General features: G+C 45.4%; 1 protein-coding gene across 8 annotated transcripts in view; it reads left to right on the top strand.

Annotated features, from left to right (window-relative positions):
* Synrg (synergin gamma) overlaps window positions 1–17,420 on the top strand; it is a 79,851-nt gene extending 62,431 nt beyond the window's left edge. For 5 of the 8 annotated variants that reach the window (XM_031354704.1, XM_031354706.1, XM_031354703.1 and 2 more), the window contains 5 exons: window positions 409–505; window positions 1,976–2,124; window positions 14,627–14,737; window positions 15,091–15,126; window positions 16,238–17,420. In XM_031354704.1, coding sequence (XP_031210564.1) covers window positions 409–505; window positions 1,976–2,124; window positions 14,627–14,737; window positions 15,091–15,126; window positions 16,238–16,369 — 525 coding nt within the window. In that variant the 3' untranslated portion in view covers window positions 16,370–17,420. The remainder of the gene's footprint in view (window positions 1–408; window positions 506–1,975; window positions 2,125–14,626; window positions 14,738–15,090; window positions 15,127–16,237) is intronic. The other 3 variants (XM_031354709.1, XM_031354705.1, XM_031354711.1) reach the window with 1 other exon arrangement.
* The last annotated feature ends 1,521 nt before the right edge of the window (window positions 17,421–18,941 follow it).

Here is an 18,941-nt window from a genome sequence, read left to right on the forward strand (position 1 = left end):
GAAAGAAAGAAAGAAAGAAAGAAAGAAAGAAACAAAGAAAGAAACAAAGAAAGAAACAAAGAAAGAAAGAAAATCATGCATCCTTTAGTTTAAGCAGTAGACACTGGCTCATTTGTCAGCTGTCACCTCATCTGTCATTGCATTTAAGAAGTAGCAAAATAATATCATCATTACCTCTGGCCTATATGAAAATAATATTTAAAGAACCTGCCCCTATCCCCCGCCTCCCCTCCTCCTACCCTCCACCCCCCCTTTCAAAATTTCAGTTCTTAGGTTTGTCTCTGCATGGCATGTGCACACACTGGTTGGGCACTGCTTTTCATGCTGGTTGGGTTTTCTCCTAGTGGGGAGTCGATGGGCAGCAGCCTTTCTTGGTTGTATAAGATGATGTGATTTCATTTCTTGTAGGTCATTAAGAAGGCAAACGACACCTTAAACGGCATTAGCAGCAGTGCTGTTTGCACAGAAGTTATCCAGTCAGCCCAAGGCATGGAGTATCTTCTAGGTGTGTTCTTTGATATTTCACACAGTCAAGCCGTGGCATAGTGTATTAGTATGAATGGTCACTCCCCGTGGGAATTTCAAGTCTGCGCTCTCCCACTATATACAGCCTCGCTAGTAGCTGCATTCTCAGATAGAACACAGAAGTCACAGCAGTAGCAACTACTTTACTTGAAGCCTGTGTAGTTTTCAAGTCTGTTTTATATGTATCAATGTGAACTCTTCTCTGTTGGGGCTGAAGAGATAGCTTAGTGGTTAAGAGTGCCTAACGCCTTTGCAGAAGGCCAGCATCCGGCTCTCCACACCCATGCTGGTTCTCTCACAGCTGCCTGTAAATCCAGCTCCAGGGGGTCCAAGGGATTTTTTCTGACCTGCACCAGACCCTGCACACACACACAGCTATGTAGACCAGGATAGCCTCAAAACTCAGATCTGCCTGCTTCTGTCTCCCAATTGCTAGGATTAAAGGTGTGTGCCATCAGTCTTGGCAATAAATATAATTTTAAAAATTGAAATTTCTAGCACATAGAATCTCAGCAGTGTTCTATTAAAAAAAAAAGGCTTAAGGATTGCATGTGCATTACTCTATGGTGACATCAGCATTTAGATTCCTTAAAACTTTATTCCATTTTCAATCAGTTAATGGGATTTCCCTGATTCACCCTAAAACTCATAAAGAAATCTGGACTAAGAAGCCTAATAGCTCACACAATGTCTTATGCTCACTAGAGACTGTTGTCAGCCTTGTACAGTGTTTACCTGTTTCTTCCTGCCACCCATCCTTTGAGAGGCTGCTGTTACTGACTTATCTTGAGGCACAGGGAGGTTTATAACTTGTTCCAGGATACATGGATGGTAAGAGGTGGGGCAGGGACCGGAATCCACGTTCCTGCTTGAAAGCTAGACTGCAGACTGCGCAGCACAGTGGTCTGGTGACTGCCACATTGGAGGCCTGGGGATGTGTCTAGCGACCTTAAAATGAGGAGGTACTTAGAACGTTCTTGCTTGCAGTTTGACCTGATTAAAGACTGCAGGAAAAGAACCATCCCAGCAGATCAAGAAGGCTCACACCTTGTTTGAAAACGGCCCCCATAAACTCACAGATTTGAATATTTAGTCCCCAGTTTATGGAACTGTTTGGGAAGGACTCAGAGGTGTGGCCTTGGTGTAGAAGGTTTGTTGGGGGTGGGGGCTTTCAGGCCTCAGAAGCTTCCTGCCATTCCCAGTATGCTCTCTGCCTCCAGCTTGCTGTTGGAGATAGGAGTTCTCAGCTGTTCTGCCTCCATGCCCTTTCTTCTGCAAGTTGCCTTGGCCATGATGTTTCATCACAGCCGTAGAAAAGTAACCAATACATATCTCTACTCACGGCCCCGCCTCTGCACAGTTGTTCCTCCTAGTTAAGTCGTCAGCAAGCCACAGTGCTTTGTCTCTGCCTACCCTTCCCATGCCTAACTCTCTCCTCTCTCCCCATCAGGCGTGGTGGAAGTGTACCGAGTAACCAAGCGTGTGGAGCTGGGGATAAAAGCCACTGCTGTGTGCAGTGAGAAACTCCAGCAGCTGCTGAAGGACATCGATAAAGTGTGGAACAACTTAATCGGCTTCATGTCACTTGCCACACTCACAGTAAGCCTGTTAGACAGTTCAGCGGTTGCTTCTCTTTCCAGAAACCTGTTTTGAAGTAGAGAATATATTCTTACAGTGCACTTCTCAGAGGATGAATGTGCCAGCTGGGTTGTGTTATGTTGATGGAGGTCTGAGATAGCAGTCCCAGACTGGCTTTGCAGAGTTCCAAGGCCCACTGTACCTTGGAAAATAGAAATGTAGGACAAAAGCTTTATCTGTTGAGAGTGTGTGTGTGTGTGTGTGTGTGTGTGTGTGTGTGCTCACAAGCACGCAAGTGTGCAGGTCAGAGAACGTCATTGATATCTGCTCTCACTTTCTTTCTTGTCTGAGACAGTTTCAGTTGTCGGCCTCTGTGCACACAAGGATGGCCCACAAGCTTCTGCAGGATCTTCCTGCCTTCTCATCATAGCTAGGAGTGCAGACAAGTGGCTTTATCACTCCAGGCTCCGTATATACACGTTCTGGGGATTGAACTCATGCCTCCACACTCACACAGCCAGCACTTTGCCCACTGAGCCCTCCCAGCACCAGTCACTCTTGATTCTTACATGTGCAAGTTTTGTCAGAAAGTAATGGTTTGAGTACATCCCTCGCACTTGAGCTGTTCATGCCCCATTGTGTTCTGAAGAAAGCTATGTGGAAGACCATCATATGGCCGTCCGTTCACCACTGTTATTACTTTTCCTTGGACTCATTTTTTTCCATGTTATGAGTAGCTCTACTGTGAATAAACAAATGAGTACCCCCCCCTCTGGGTTTTGCAGTCTACCAAAGCAGACAGAGAAGGTCGGAGTGTGCACACATGCATGCAGTCTACGTGGCTGCTGCAACATTTAAGTTCCGGGTAGCATTGAGGTTCATGAGAGGCCTGGCTGTATTCTCAGTCACTCACCAGTCCTCCGGTTAACTTACGACCCTCTGAGCAAAAAGGAGGAATTCTTAGTGCTCTCAGCTGACAGCCTGGTGGTCGCCGGCTGTCCCATTGTGGCCTAAACAGCAAAGCTCACTATTGTCTCATTGCTTCTGGTTTTTCATCGTTCAGTTTAAGAGATGGGCCGGAGATGGCGCTGCTCTGCCTTCCCTGCCTTGCCTGCTTTGGTTTGGTTTTTGTTTCCTTTGGTGTGCTAGGATGGACCTCAAAGCCCGTGAAGGCTGCAGAGGTTATCTGCCGCTGAGCCACACACCCTTCCCTACTTCTTTTCTTTCTTTATCTTTTTTAAAAGAAGCCCTTATCAATCTATTATTTATGCAACTACCTGACTATTCCTTGTAAACCATAGATCTGATTATTTCATTTAAATCCCATTTAAAATCTTATAGTGGGCCTCCATAGTCTTCCAAAAGTCTTAGCTCAATGCAGGGCTTTCCTGTTGCTGAATGAGGCTGCTCTCATGCTGAGTTCTGCATAGCTCTCCCCAGAAGGCATCCCCAGTGCCCCTCAGTCCAGCCCTTCCCGTATGGGTGCCTTCAGCCCACCTCTCTCCCGCATCTCGTGGTGCTTACCTCATTACTTTCTTTTCTTGTTGTTCTAACAAAATGCTTCTTCAGATCAACCTGAAGAAGGGATACTTGGCTCCCTGTTTGTGGTGCTGTCCATCACAGCAAAGAAGGCGTGGTGTCGAGACCTCATCCAGCTCTGGTGGGAGCTTGAGACTGCAGATCTCCTTGTGTTGGCAGACAGGAATGAATTGGTGATCTGTGGGTGCTGGTCCTCCCCCTTGCTATCACCCATGTTCCAATGTGCTGACTTCCATGGTTCACTGTGTTCACAGCATAAAAATAAACTTGATAGTCAGGGAAAGCTTGGTTACTGCTGGCAACGCTATCGGAAGGAAGGATTTCTCCTGGCACCTCTTGGACTGCACCACCTGAGCCCAGTACTTCAGAGGTAGCCCTGTAAGCGCTAAGTGTGTCAGGGGGCTCACACATCCAGAATCATTGCACTTTGGAGTAAACATCTTTAGTTGCTCTAAATGTAAAGTCACCAAAAGCCAGCCAAGTGCAGAGCACTGTTCTTCAGATAAACGAGAAAAATTGGAACCCGCCCGAAAGCTAGAGTTGGTGAAGTAACACATGGCGGCTCTTCAGTCGGGGTGTTGTGGGCATTTTGTCAGGAAGCACTTGTGAAATAACAGACCTGTCACCACACGGCTGGGAGGCAGGCTGCCAATGAGTTGTGCTTAATGATAAAATCCCATGTTTATAAGTATTCTGTCTTTCTCAACAATCTCTGATGAATACTTGTTGCATTTGTAATAGGAAGTAAATCTTGCCTCTGGTAGAAAATATCTTTACACACTCAAACCCTTCTCAAAACCCCCTTTGGTGTCATGGCCACTTCTCCTTCAGCCATCTGTGTTATCCAGTTGGCCGAACTGTACATTAGGGTTTTCATGTGCATTAAATCTACACAGCAAGGGCTGGAGAGATGGCTCAGCTGTTAAGAGCACTGACTGCTCTTCTGAAGGTTCTGAGTTCAAATCCCAGAAACCACATGGTGGCTCACAACCACCCATGATGAGATCTGACGCCCTCTTCTGGAGTGTCTGAAGACAGCTACAGTGTCTTACATATAATCTATACAGCAATTTGACTTCCTTCCTCTGCCATCACCCTGTCCTGAGGCAGGGAAGTGCGAGAGGCATCTGGCATGCTCTGTGCTTCATCCTGTCCTGAAAAGGATGATTAGGTGGTAAAACCAAAGATGTGCAAAGCTTTCGCTGGGGGCGAACATTTGAGGAGAATAATGTTAATGAGAAAAATTCCAGGAGCTTGTCCTGGCACACTGTGAACCTCAGGTTGACTTGCTTCTGTACCCGCCCTAGACATACCTCCCAAGATGGCGGAGCAATTTACAGGCCTCCGAATTGGCATTTAGAGTTGAGGGTTCCTTGTTTTAATGGGATTCAGTCCTCCTTGCACATTGAAAGCTAAGACTTTATCCTTCCCTCCAGTCAGCCCTCCTCTGTTGGCCTTGATGGAGAAAGCTGACTGGATCAGAAAGCCCTGAGCTCTTCAACGTGAAAGTGTCCCAGAGCATCATCCATGCTTTGTCCTTCCACTTAGGGTGAAGAATGACTGGCAAGCATCCAACCAGGTTGCTCACCTGTGTTCTGTCACTGAGTGGCTGCCCTTCTGCTGAGTTTGACAAATGCATAGCCCCATTTGTATTGCCTGTGCCCTGTCACTATGTAAACTAGTTCATTCCCCGCCCCCCACAATATCCTCATACGTCATCCCAGTCTCTCTAAGTTTTCACACCAAGCATCACTTTTGTCCAGGCTTTTAAAATTTTTTTTAACGATTTATTTTCATTTTATATGTGTTAGTGTTTTACATTCATGTGTATTTGTACCAGGGTGTTGGGTCCCCTGGAACTATTGTTACAGACAGCGGTGAGTTGCCATGTGGGTATGGGAATTGAGCCTGGGTCCTCTGGGACGAGCAGCCAGTGCTCTCTAACCGATGAGCCATGTCTCTAGCCCTGAGCCAGACTTTTGAAAAGAAGACATGGAGTTTGGGTTTGTTACTTTGAAGGAAGCTTGTGGCCCATTTACCTACAAGGTTCTGCCCTATTCACATCTGATGGCTCTAACTCTACGGGGCCAAAATGTGAGGTAAATGGAGAAGGGATTCCACAGTCATACCTTCTCAGACTCTGTTTGCAAGCATTCACTCACAGCACCCTCATCTGGACTCTCGAGGGTAACTGGCCTGCCTTTTCAGACATGTGTAATGTCACAGAGCTTCATTATGTCACCTGTTCGGTGTCGGGATGCAGGCAGAGTCTATGTGAGCAGCAAGCGCTCATTTCCTAACTAGCCATGCCCTTTGGCTACAGTTGCTTTTTTTTCTAAAACAGATGTCATGACAAAGCAGTGATTGCTGTCTGTTGAGATACTTTCCTAGACTAGACCATGTCACTTCCTCAGTCTATAAACTTTAAGTTGAAGTACCCACTACAAGAGGAAAGGCATGGATCCCACAGAAATATAACGAGTGGGTTGTCACGAACAAGCCTTCACTGTGGCAGAACCGACAGAGAAAGCCATATAACATCAGTGGCATAAAACCCAACATTCAAAGCCGGGCGGTGGTGGCACACACCTTTAATCCCAGCACTTGGGAGGCAGAGGCAGGTGGATTCCTGAGTTTGAGGCCAGCCTGGTCTACAGAGTGAGTTACAGGACAGCCAGAGCTACACAGAGAAACCCTGTCTCGAAAAACCAAAACCAAAACCAAAAAAAAAACCCAACATCTGAATACTTCAGTCCAGCAGTAACACAGCTCTGAAGACCCAGCAACTCTGGATGAGATGCTGGAAGCCAGCAGGTCATTACTAGAGAGCAGTGGGTTTGAGGTAGTACAGAAGCTTTGAACTCAGCACCTCTGTTTGATTTGGGGTGAGTGGGCTCCTGAAGGGACCACATTACCATTCGGAGCCCCTTTGTTCTTAATACAGTTGCCAATACTGATGGCTACCATTCATGTTTGCAGCCAGGACCTCCATGAAGGTTTGAATGAAAATGGCCCCACAGGGTCATAGGGAATGACACTATAGAAATACAGCGGCCTTGTTGGAGTAGGTATAGCCTTTCTGGAGGAAGTGTGACATTGAGGTGGGTTTTGAGGTTTCAAATGCTCAAGCCAGGCCCGGTGCCTCTCTTGGTGTTGTGCTGCTGACCCTGGTATAGAATTCTCAGCCTGCATCCCGCCATGATGACAATGGACTGAAACTCTGAACCCGTAAGCTAGCTTACAAGAGTTGCCGTGGCCATGGGGTCTTTTCATAGTAATAGAATACTGACTGAGCTAGAGCTGCTTCACATATTATGTCCTTCACTTCCATTCTCATCGAATCATCATGTGAGGTCAGTGTCATCTCCATTTCCTTTAAAAAATATCTCTGTGTGTATGAGAGAGACAGAGAGACAGAAAAAGAGACACAGAGAGAGAGAGAGAGACACGGACGGACGGACGGACAGACGGACGGACGGACAGATGCTGGAGGGGCTATGCACATGCCATGGCATGCAGATGGAGGTCAGAGACAGTTGTAGGTTTTGCTTTTCACCTGCCGGTCAGCCTTGCCAAGGCAGGCTCTCTCTTGTTCTGCTACTGCACTATGTACTCCAGGCTACACGGCGCGCTTCTGAGAGAGTGTCCTGTCTCTGCTTCCCACCTCACTACAGGACTGCTGGGATTGAGGCTCTCACCACCACACGGAGCCTTCTGAGGGTTCCAGGGATTAAACACAAGATGAGCACTGTCACCCACTGGGCCATCTCACTGGCCCATAATGTTTGTTTCTATAGGGGAAGAAAGAAATCAAGGTGCAAAAACATCAAAATTTAATTGAAACTATTAAAATCTGGATTTTGCATCTACCTTGTCTTCCTACTCCGTAACGCTGCATTAGAGCTGGCAAGCTGCTCGCTCAGTGGCACACAGTGTGTTTACTGTCTTGTCTTGTTTTATCGTGTTTTTGAGTATGTGCTTCATATACTTGCAGCTTTGGTTAGATACATTCCCTAGCTCCCCCAAAACAGACAATAACAGAAACAAACAATAAAACACCACCTAAAACAGCCCCACGTGTAGTATACATCATTCCTGTGCTAAGTAAAGCAAAGTACAGAGTCTCAACTCCAAAGTGTGACTTAATATGGTTTTTATTCAGCATTTTTTTCATTTTAAATCTCTTTTTATTAGATATCTTCTTTATTTACATGACAATATTTTGTTAAGATGAGTGTTTCATAGCAAAAAAGCTCTTAAAAGTGACTGTGGACGGAAGCTCCCTCTTGTGGTAGAAGCAGGCGTTTCTCTATAGGAAAGGCTTATCTATTGCCGTGACATAGAGATGCTTTGATGGTCGGATTCCAGACAGGTGGGGATGTTGTAATGGTCAGATTCCAGTGAGGCAAGGACACTCTGATTCTGATTCCAGTGAGGTAGGGACACTCTGATGGTCAGGCCTGGGAGAAGGTCAGCTAAGCTTTTATCTCTCGGATGTACTAGATCAAAGAAATGGTTCAGCCCTGGGAAACAAATGTTTGGCATATAAAACCTAATAGAAGGAAAAGGACAGTTTTTCTCCAGATCTGTGGCCAGCTAGAAGTTACACAGACCCTTTGATTTCACTGTTAGTTCAGTATGATACAGATCCCTTGGTAACTCCTCTCAGGGTGAAGAAATGGCAAATCTCAGAGTGTTTATTTCCGCAGTGCTGTGGAAATTTCAGGAGAACGGTGTACTTTGAAGATAGCATCCCCCACACCCTGCTCTTCTTGCAAGTACCATGCTTTAAAGGTGGCATCCTTCCCCTGTCCTCAGCTGGTGACATGCCACGTGACCCTAGAACTTGTGACATCGTCTGTGCTACTTCAAGTGGCAATAAGAACTTCCCAGGCAGGCAGGATCATTGAGTTCGGGGTATGTGCTTGGGAAATGACCCTGGATAAGCAGGATGGGCCCTGTGTTATCAGAGTGTCCTGACAGGAGGTGGTGGGGTAAGAGTGAAGAAAGGTGGTGTGACAGTGGAAATGAGAGAGGGTGGCAGATGGAGCCAGGAATGCACAGTACTGGACATTTCTAGAGGTGATGTCTGAAGCTCTAAATGAAAGGAAAGAGATTCTCCTCCAGAATTCCAGAAGGCACAAGTGCTGTGAGTCTGCTGCAGACTTCTGGGCTGTAAGGGGGTAAACCATGTTCTTTTTTAAAATGTATTTCTGTTTATTTTATGTGCATTTGCGTTTTGCCTGTATATGTCTATGTGAGAGTGTCAGATCTTAGAGTTACAGAGAGTTAGTTGTGAGCTGCCATGTGGGTGCTGGAATTTGAACCCCAGTCCTTTGGAAGAGTAGTCAGTGCCCTTAACTACTGAGCCATTTCTCCAGCCCAAAGCCATGTTCTTTTAAGCCATTAAGTTTTGGATAATTTGTTAGAGCAGCAAGGACAGTAGTGTAGAAGGCACTAACCAAGAGAATGCTCCACAACTAGAACTGCTCCTGGAACTAGTGTCTAGGTTACTGTTTTCATCTGTCAGAGTAGACTAGATTATAGACTAGATTATGCTGAGGTCTCTCCAATCTTAGTGTTCTCAAGCAAGCAGGCCTTCTTTATTGTTCAAGCCCCATGTCTATCTCAAGGCAGAGAGTCTCTGCAGCCTGTCATCACTCAGCACCCAGATTTACTCCATACACCACATGGGATGTAGCTGAGCATCCACGAGGGTCAAGGGAACATGAAAAATAGCACATGAGGTTTTGGGGGTTTTTTTGTTTGTTTGTTTTTTGTTTTTTTATTTTTTATTTTTTCGAGACAGAGATTCTCTGTGTAGCCCTGGCTGTCCTGGAACTCACTCTGTAGACCAGGATGGCCTCGAACTCAGAAATCCACCTGCCTCTGCCTCCCAAGTGCTGGGATCAAAGGCGTATGCCACCACTGCCCAGCAGCATGTTTTGTTATTATTTTTATATATATATATGGGTGTTTTGCCTGTATGTATATCTGTGCACCACATGCCTGGTACCCAGGGAGGCCAGAAGAGGAAGTCAGAGTCCCCGGAACTATTTACAGATGTTTGTGGGCCACAGTTTGGGTACTGGGAGTCAAACCCCTTGGAAGAGCAACCAGTGCTCTTAACCTTTAAGCCGACACATTGGTTTCAAAGGCTTTCTTCCAGCAGTGTCCATGCAGGTGGCATAGCTGTGCCTAATGTCACGGAGGCTGGGAAGCTTTTCATACCACTTGTCCAGGGAGAATGTGAATGTTGGCAAAGAGCACTGATGCCACCAGTCTCTCCCTAATGCTCACTTTCTTGCACACCACAGTAGACATGTATCACTGCTAAGCATCCAGGCTGACTTTGGGAGTGGCTTTGTAAGCAGGTCGTATATGATACATGCCCTTAAACTAACTACCCACAACTCCTTTCTACTGCTAGTAAATCATGAAGACACTCACTTTAAATAGTCTTTTAGTAAACATGATTTTATTATTTATTACAGATATAAGCAAGCTTGCTTGCTTACTAACAAACAAGATGAATGTGATCCTTTGTGTTTTGTAAAGAATTCCATCTGGGCTGAATGTCTGATTCTATAGGGTAGAATAGAGAGCATTTTCATTTTTCAGAGTCAGTCTATATTTTGACTTATTGTCAATGCTGAGAACACTTCACATAAACATGAGGTACAAGGTGGCTGAAATATGTTTAAAGCTATTTTATAAATTATTAAAGATTCAGCTGGGCAGTGGAGATGCACGCCTTTAATCCCAGCACTTGGGAGGCAGAACCAAGCAGATTTCTGAGTTTAGAGGCCAGCCTAGTCAACAGAGTGAATTCCAGGACAGCAAGAGCTATACAGAGAAACCCTGTCTTGAAAAAACAAAAACAAAACAAAACAAACAAACAAAAAAAAGATTCTATACCAGGTAGTGTGTGCACACCTTTAATCCCAACACAGGTAAAAGTTGGTAGATCTCTATAAGTGCGAGGCTAGCCTAGTCTACATAGTGAGTCTAGGACAGCCAGGGCTACATAGAGAGACCCTTTCTTAAAAACAAAACAAACAAATAAAAAACAACAACAAAAACAAAATGCTACACTAATCCCAAGCCAAAAGTCATTTAATTTAATTGAGTTTAATGAAACTCAAGTCAGCAATTTAACAGCAATTTTAAGTCAAACTGTGACAAATAAATAGCAAAAGAAAGATACACTGATTTGATGCTGAGATGCTAAACAATGCAGCAGAAATATATTAAGTATTTGTTTTCTGTAGCCCAAGGATTTTGTCTCTATAAAAACAGAAAACTGTGTACATACATTAAGAACTCTGCAATTCACAGCAGTGTCTGGGATCTGAGCAGGGTACTGGAGGCCACACTCATTGGCGTGTGGTGAATGGCATGTGCAGTGTAAGCCTGTATGTTGTGTGTCCAGCGCAAGAGCTTCAGTGACGTCATATGACATACTGCAGAGGAGTGCTGCCAGAATACCTCAGTTCCTTAGCACGTGATGCTGAATCAGCATTTAGTGGCTGCATATTCAGAAACCTTTTACTATTGCCAACTTTATGTAGCTCCCATATTGAATTAAGTGACCCCGTTTTGGAGGTCACAATCCACAGTTTAAGAAGCTGAGGTACAGGACTAGAGAGATGGTTCAGCAGTTAAGAGCACTTGCTGTTGGTCATAGTCCGGATTCTATTGCTGTGAAGAGACACCATGACCACTGCAGCTCTTAAGACAGAAAGCATTTAATTGGGGCTGGCTTACAGTTTCAGAAGCCACCATCTTGGTAGCAAGCATGGCAGCATGCGGGCAGGCATGGTACTAGAGAAATGGCTGAAAGTTGTACATCTGGATCCACAGACAGGAGGAAGAGGGAGACTCGGGGCCTGGTTTGGGCTCTTGAAACCTCAAAGACATACCCATTGACATACTTTCTCCAACAAGGCCGCTCCTCCTTCTAATCCTCAAATAGTGCTACTCCCTGATGACCAAACATTCAAATATATGGGCCTATAGGGACCATTCTTAGTCCATCCACCACACCGCTCTTAAAGAGGACCTGGGTTCAATTCCCAGCCCCCACACAGCACTAACAAATGCCTGTAACTTCAATTCCAGAAAATCTGATCCTCTCTTCCTGCCTCCAGTGGCACTAGACACATGTGGCATGCAAAGTTGTAGGCAAAATCCACATACGCTTAAAATAAAAATAAGTAATTTAAAAAAGAAGCTGGTACATATAATATAACTATGTTTTAATCTTTACTAAATATGTGAAATACTTGCTAATCAAAGTAGATGATCAGTTTACAAACAGGGTTCCTCTGTGTAGCCCTGGCTGTTCTGAAACTTGCTCTGTAGACCAGGATGGCCTTGAACTCAGAAATCCACTTACCTCTGCCTCCGATTTAAAGGCAAGTGCCAGGGGCCTGGAGTGATGGTTCAGTGGGTTAAGAGCACTGACTGCTCTTCCAGAGGTCCTGAGTTCACTTCCCAGCAACCACATGGTGGCTCACAACCATCTGTAATAGAATCCGATGCCCTCTTCTGGTGTGTCTGAAGACAGCTACAGTGTACTCATATAAATATAATAAATCTTTTTAAAAATTAAAAAAATAAAGGCATGTGCCACCACAGCCTGCCTAAGAGAGCTAATTTTATCACTTGAAAGATTAATTTAATCACAGAGTAATTGTGCAGAGTCCACCATTCTTATTGCACATTTCAGTGTACCCTTTTCATTTGCTTTCCTGGCCTCCCCCATAAACAGATATTCAAGGGATTTTATTAATTTGATTGATTTCAAGTCATGCTTTTCCCATATTCTAATTATTTCTCCCATAGTTCCTGTCCCATTAACATGCAAACTGTTCCTAGTGCTCAGGACTAGAGTTTTAAAACCAGAGAAGTTTTAGATAAGTGTGGACAGCTGCTCGCCTAGAGTATAACCACCAGGTAGTCCTGCTGCTGGGCAGAGAGAGGACCCAGGTTCAATTCCCCATATCTACCTAACAGCTCACAACCAGTTCCAGGGCATCTGACACCTGCTCCTGGTGACTATGGGCATAGCCTGCATGTGGTGCACAGAAACACAGGCAAAGACCCACCCATACACATAAAAATTAATAAAAATGTAAGCCCCCAACATTCATCCCAGTATTATATGTGAAAACAAACGAAGTTGACTATGAATCCAAAAAGATGTACAAAAATGAAGAAAATACGTGTCCTGTGAAATTCATTTGGCAAATTTACAATGATGTGAATGTACATTCTCTGCTGCTGTTTTAGTTTTCAAGTGTTTTTTTGTTTGGTTGGTTTTGGAATTTTTAAGGGAGGGGTCTCACTCTGCAGCCCCAGCTGGCCTGGGACTCCCTCTGCAGACCCGGCTAGCCTCCAACTCACAGAGACCTGCCTGCTTCTGCTAGAGTTAAGGTCCTATGCCACAAAAATATTCAGAATATTTTTGTCCATGCCTAAAGTTCACCCTCTCTTTCATAGTCAACCCTGATCTGATTCTAAAAGCCACTGCTGCCCTGATTTCCATAGCCAGAGATTCCTTTGTTTTAATACTTTATAAATGTGAAGTGATATCAAATGTTAGCATTTTTGTATCTGGCTTGCTTAGTAGCATAATATTGAAATGTAGCCATGTTGATCAAATATCACTTTGCTCCCAGGCTGAGTAATAGTCTATTGTATCAACACGCCACGACTTGTTTACCCATTTTCTTATTACTAGACATTTGTTAGTGCCAGATTTGGCTAATATGGATACAGTTGCTATGAATTTTTTTTTTTTTTGGAACAAGATTTGTTGACATATATTTTCCTTTCTCTTGGATAAATATCTAGAAATGAAACTGCAAGCTCATACCTTAAATGCGTATTTAATCTTTAAGAAATTGACAGCTGCTTTCAAAACTAAGACCTGCCCCTTTAATCATTGCACTGCACTCACCACAGCTCAAGGAGTTTTGTTGTTTGTTTGTCCGTTTGCAGAAGGATAAGCTAGATAATGCCCATAAAGAGCTGAGCATAGTGCTTAGCATAAGCATGCCCGGCAGTTCCTCCATTCACCGTCCCTGCTGCTGACTCTTGGATTTCTCCTAGCATTCGCTGGGCCATAGGTCCCCACACCTGCACTTCTGACCTTGTCAGCTACAACTCAGCCTGAACCAAACTATTCTCTCCTCTGTCCTTGGGCTTAAAGTGAAGCTTCTCATCTGCCCAAGCCTCCCTTCTTTCATCCATAGCCTGCAAATGTCCAGGGCCTGTAGATTCTGCCCCCATAACAGCCTTCGCAATGAGTCCTCCTCCCCTCCTGTTCAGCTGTCATCTAACTGAAGCCTTGCCCTGCTGACTGCCACCCCCAGTCTCTTGCTGACACTGCAGGAGAAGGCAGTTTGGTGCCAGCGATGTGTGCTTGGTCCTGTCTCACCTCCTTCCATTCCTTTCTGGATCCTTGATGTTCTGGCCTCATCTCCTCCCCCTCGTCTTGGCTTGTCTCCCACCCTTGATTTTGTCTTGTAGCTGGACTTTTGCTTAGATGTCTGTGTCTTGCTGCTGGGTGTCAGTCATTCTTCCCTTCTCCTTCCTCTCCTGGCCAATCAGCCCATCACCCCACTGACCTTCACCTCCCACTGCATCATCAGTACTCAGGCAGGATGACTATGAGTTCCAGGAAGCGCTCTCTTGGCTAAATGCCTCTGTTGAGTGCCTGGACAGTCAGTACTTACCCCCAAATAAGTACTACAGCACTACTGGCCCTGCATTGCTCCACACCTCCTTGCTCCACCCTAGACCATGAGGTCCCCAAGGCTAGGGAGCAGCAGTTTATTCCCATTGGTATTCACTAGCAGCTACTTGGCAGCTATGCAACCAAACACTGGTGTCATTAGTTGACTTAATTTTATAGTTGACCTATATAGTATTTGAAACTGCTATGTCCTTAAGGACCTGTCTCTCCTGTCATCCTCAGCCTGATGAGAATTCACTGGATTTTTCCTCCTGTATGTTACGGCCTGGGATCAAAAACGCTCAGGAGCTGGCTTGTGGAGTGTGTCTCTTAAATGTGGACTCCAGGAGCCGGGTAAGTCCTGGCCTTCCTCCTTCAAGTGGCAAGGTTCGTCCCTAACGTGATTTAAGGGGTAGCCGCATGTAGACCCCCTTCACATGCGCTGTGACCAGAGGCGGGGATGTTGAAGCCTAGAAAGGTCTATAGAAGCAGATCTTTTTTTTTCCACAGGGTAGTCGGGAAGCGGCTGAGGGAGTGAACAGAGTCCTTCCCTCCCTGCTGAGCACTGGATTCACCCCAGGGACAGGGTTGGGTGGGAGCAAGAATGCCAGGCCCTGTGGATTTACCTGGAGGCAAAAGGCCTGTTCCAGGGACTTGATTAGCTTTTTTTTTTTTTTTTTTTTGACCTTATGGTTTCAACATTTCAGAAAGAAGAGACGCCTGCGGAAGAACAGCCTAAAAAAGTATGAGCCAGCTATGTGTTACTTTAGTGTCTCCATCTCAGTCTTGTGTGTGAGAGGCCAACAGATAATCTTGTTGTCCCGGACTGTACCAATCGTGAATCTTCTACTGACTCATTTTCGTCCCCATAATGTTTGATCAAATCAACTAACGCGTCTCTGTGGGGCCACTGCCGTCCTGTTTGCGTGCTTGTAGCTTCTGCTGTTGTCGGTATTTTTCTCTGCCACAAATCAGCACCTTCTGGAAGACTAGAAGTTGTAGTGACAGAGAATGAGATGGCAGATTCCGGATTTAATGGATGACAGACAAAAAATCAAATCATTTGGGTTTTAGGACTTTATCTGTGGTGTTTAAGAAAACAAACTGCAGACTGTTACCTGCTGTGGGTAGCTGAGCTACAGAGGAAGGGGACACTCGTGTGTCCACTCAGTTGTCAGCCCTTAGTGGTGTTAGACCAGTGGTTCTCAATCTTCCTAACACTGTGACCCTTTAATACAGTTCTTCGTGGTGTGGTGACCCCCCAAGCACAAAATTATTTGGTGGGTACTTCATAACTGTAATTTCACTGCCGTTACAAGTCGTAATGTAAATATTGATATGCGACCTGACATGGGTCCTAACTCACAGGTTGAGAACCGCTGCATGAGGCTTTAAGAGTTGATATCAATTGATTTCTGACTCTTTTACATGCTTTCAGTCCTGATAGAACTGTAACTAGCCATAGGCCTAAGGGGCCACATGTTACAGCAATGGCAGCCTCCAGAGAGGGTGGCCTTTATAGTGAGGGAACAGGTTACCACGGGCCTGGACTATTTGGATTCCCATGTCCTGCCCCTCTTTCTCTCCCGTAACCTTGCCTGCCTTTTCTTTGAAGATTGGGCCCTTTGCTGAAACTAGGTTATATGGGACTGACTTTTATACCTTTAATTAGCAGTAAAAATAAATAAAACTTTCCTACTTGGATCCTGTAGCCACCTGCTCAGCTTTTGTCTGTGTGTGCCATTCAAGCCTTGGCCTTGGTGACACGGGGAGTGCCCATGGTGGCTGCTGATGAGCTCTTAGCTGTAGGAAGAACCTGACTTGTCCCCTCATCGCTCTCTCTATTTCTGGCAGGCATTCAACTCAGAGACAGACAGTTTCAAGCTGGCCTATGGAGGACACCAGTACCATGCCAGCTGTGCCAACTTCTGGATCAACTGTGTTGAACCCAAGCCTCCTGGCCTCCTCTTGCCAGATCTGCTCTGAAAAGCTGCCAAATGAAGCTGATTTTTGGTTGTTTCTGTCCCAGGACTTAGGGTGACAGAAATCAATAAATAGAATGCAAGTACTGTAAAGTCCCCTTCCACCAGTCTCTCTGAAGCATTCCCCAGGAGGTAGGGTCACCTGCCCCTCTTTGAGACTTGAGGTAAATTGCTAGACCCAAACTGCCCATGGCACTGGACACTTGCTTGCTTATCTCCTCTGGTTTTGTTGTTGTTGATGGTGATGTTGGTTTGATTTTTTTTTTTTTTTTTTTTTTTTAAGAATAGGGCCTTGATGCAAACCCCTGGCTGACCTTGAATTTGCATCCATCCTCCCATGACTGCCTCCTGAGTGCTGGATCACAGGCATGTGCCGCTATACCCTGTTTCTCTTGTCCTCTTTAGATAATTTAAAATGCAGACCAGAGTTTTCTGCTGCCGAAATGTATGTGAAATGTTAACAAGAGAAGAAAAATAAGTTACACTAGGACCAGAATCCGCAAGTTCGTCTCCATCCGGCTCACTTATATCTCCATCATGATAGTCCTAGCAAGCAGAACACACTTTTCTGCATTTAGCTTTTACACACTTGAAGTGAATAAAAACGGCTTGTGATTGAACTCCTGCTCTGTCCCGGTAAAGAGCGCACTGCTGTCTCCACTGGACAGCGGCAGGCAAGGAGGACACATACTCGCCTCCTGTGGCACCTCACCCTCTTCCCCTTCCTGAAACTCGGCACATCCTTCTCCTTGGAGCCTTTGTTGAGAACCTGCTGTTTTGCCTCAACATCAAGCATGACACAAAGCACGGTGTTTTCCCACCAGATAACAGCGCAGACTGCAATCTCTTCATAGCGACCTCTCTCAAGAAGACTGCATAGGAACCAGCAATGCTGGACTCGGCAGTACTTCAGGAGAGATCTGAGAATGAACTCAGGGTGAGAGGGAGTTCTGGACCTAAGGCAGTGCTTTTCAACCTTCCTAATGCTGGGACCTTTCAATACAGTTCCTCATGTTGTGGTGGCCTCCAGCCATAAAATTATTTTTGTTGCTACTTCCTAACTGTACTTTTGCCAGTGTTATGAATCAGAATGTAAATATCTGTGTTTTCCAATGGCCTTAGGTGACCCCTGTGAAAGGGTCATTTGACACCCTCCACAGGGTAGTCACAGATGCCATGAATACAGGCCCACAGGTTGAAAAACGGTGGCCTAGTAAGAGGAACAGTAAGGTAGGGTGTGTGTGTATATGTGTGTGTGTGTGTGTGTGTACATGTACACTTCAGATGCTGCAGAGGAAAGCGGTTATCAACAGCACTGAATTTCCTTTTTTTTTTTTTTTTTTTTTTTTGGTTTTTCGAGACAAGGTTTCTCTGTATAGCCCTGGCTGTCCTGGAACTCACTCACTCTGGAGACCAGGCTGGCCTCGAACTCAGAAATCCACCTGCCTCTGCCTCCCAAGGGCTGGGATTAAAGGCGTGCGCCACCACCACCCAGCAACAGCACTGAATTTTCAAAGGGAAAGGCTCACACTGGTATAAGAATTTGTCAGATAGACAAAATGCATAAAACCAAGAGAATGAAAGCTTAAGTGGTTAAGGGGTTGTTTCCAAGAGAAGCTAGGGAGTCTGGTATACCTGTTCCTCCGGCATGTGGTTCTGGGCTTCGGGAAGACTCTCTCTGGATCTTACATGCTTTCCTCACCTGACGTAGTTTTTATTTGGAAGTCTAAAATGTTGGGTTTTGTCTAGCTCACTCCTGCTTTTACATAATTCGTCATTTCCCCTTCCGGGACAAAACCTGAGGGGTCTCTTTGTTGTTCCATCTGGTACCTTGTGTATTTTCCCCATGATACAGATCATTATCAGCTGTTGATGCAGCTTCTCCTTGGCCTTGCTGTGGCCCAGACGGCAGGGCGAAGAGCCGATGAGTCCGTTTACTCATCTCTTCCAGATGATGTCATCTCCAGCTCCTGACATTCAGAGAGCTCTCTGCATTGTGACCACATGGCCTCCCCCTCCCCAGGGCTGGTGGAGCATGGAGGCACCATACTCAGAAGTAGGCTGCTTTTCAGTACACTCTTGTAATGGCCCCTCTAGTGTCTCTCCATGCCCCATAGTCACAAGTAGGCCCTCCAGTCTGTACACTAGAGATTAGTAATAGGATTGACCTTAGCATTAGGAATGGTCCCAGTTTAGCCACATTTAAACCACTGAAGCGTTTCCTGGAAATGTTATGTGAAATATTTTCTGCCCAGTGGCTTGTATCCATGACATCTGTTAAAGTACCTGTTATCTACATCATCTCCACTCCTAGATGTATTCCAGAATGCCGCAGTTAAAATTCCTTACCCTAGGGTTAGTCACTCCTTGGGAGATGCCAGAGGAAAATTCAGTGGGCGTAGGCAAAAAGCCTTTACCATGAAAATTATTGACTGTTTAATGCTTCAAAGGCTTAGTAACAATCCTCCACCAGGGGTTGGGGGAGTGTGCAATATTAGCCGGCTGATTTTCTTTGCACACATGTATTAAAATGACTCATGTTGCATTCAGCTTTACCTCAGCTCTTGTTAGCCAAG

Source organism: Mastomys coucha, unplaced genomic scaffold, assembly GCF_008632895.1.
Source record: "Mastomys coucha isolate ucsf_1 unplaced genomic scaffold, UCSF_Mcou_1 pScaffold5, whole genome shotgun sequence".
Taxonomy (NCBI): domain Eukaryota; kingdom Metazoa; phylum Chordata; class Mammalia; order Rodentia; family Muridae; genus Mastomys; species Mastomys coucha.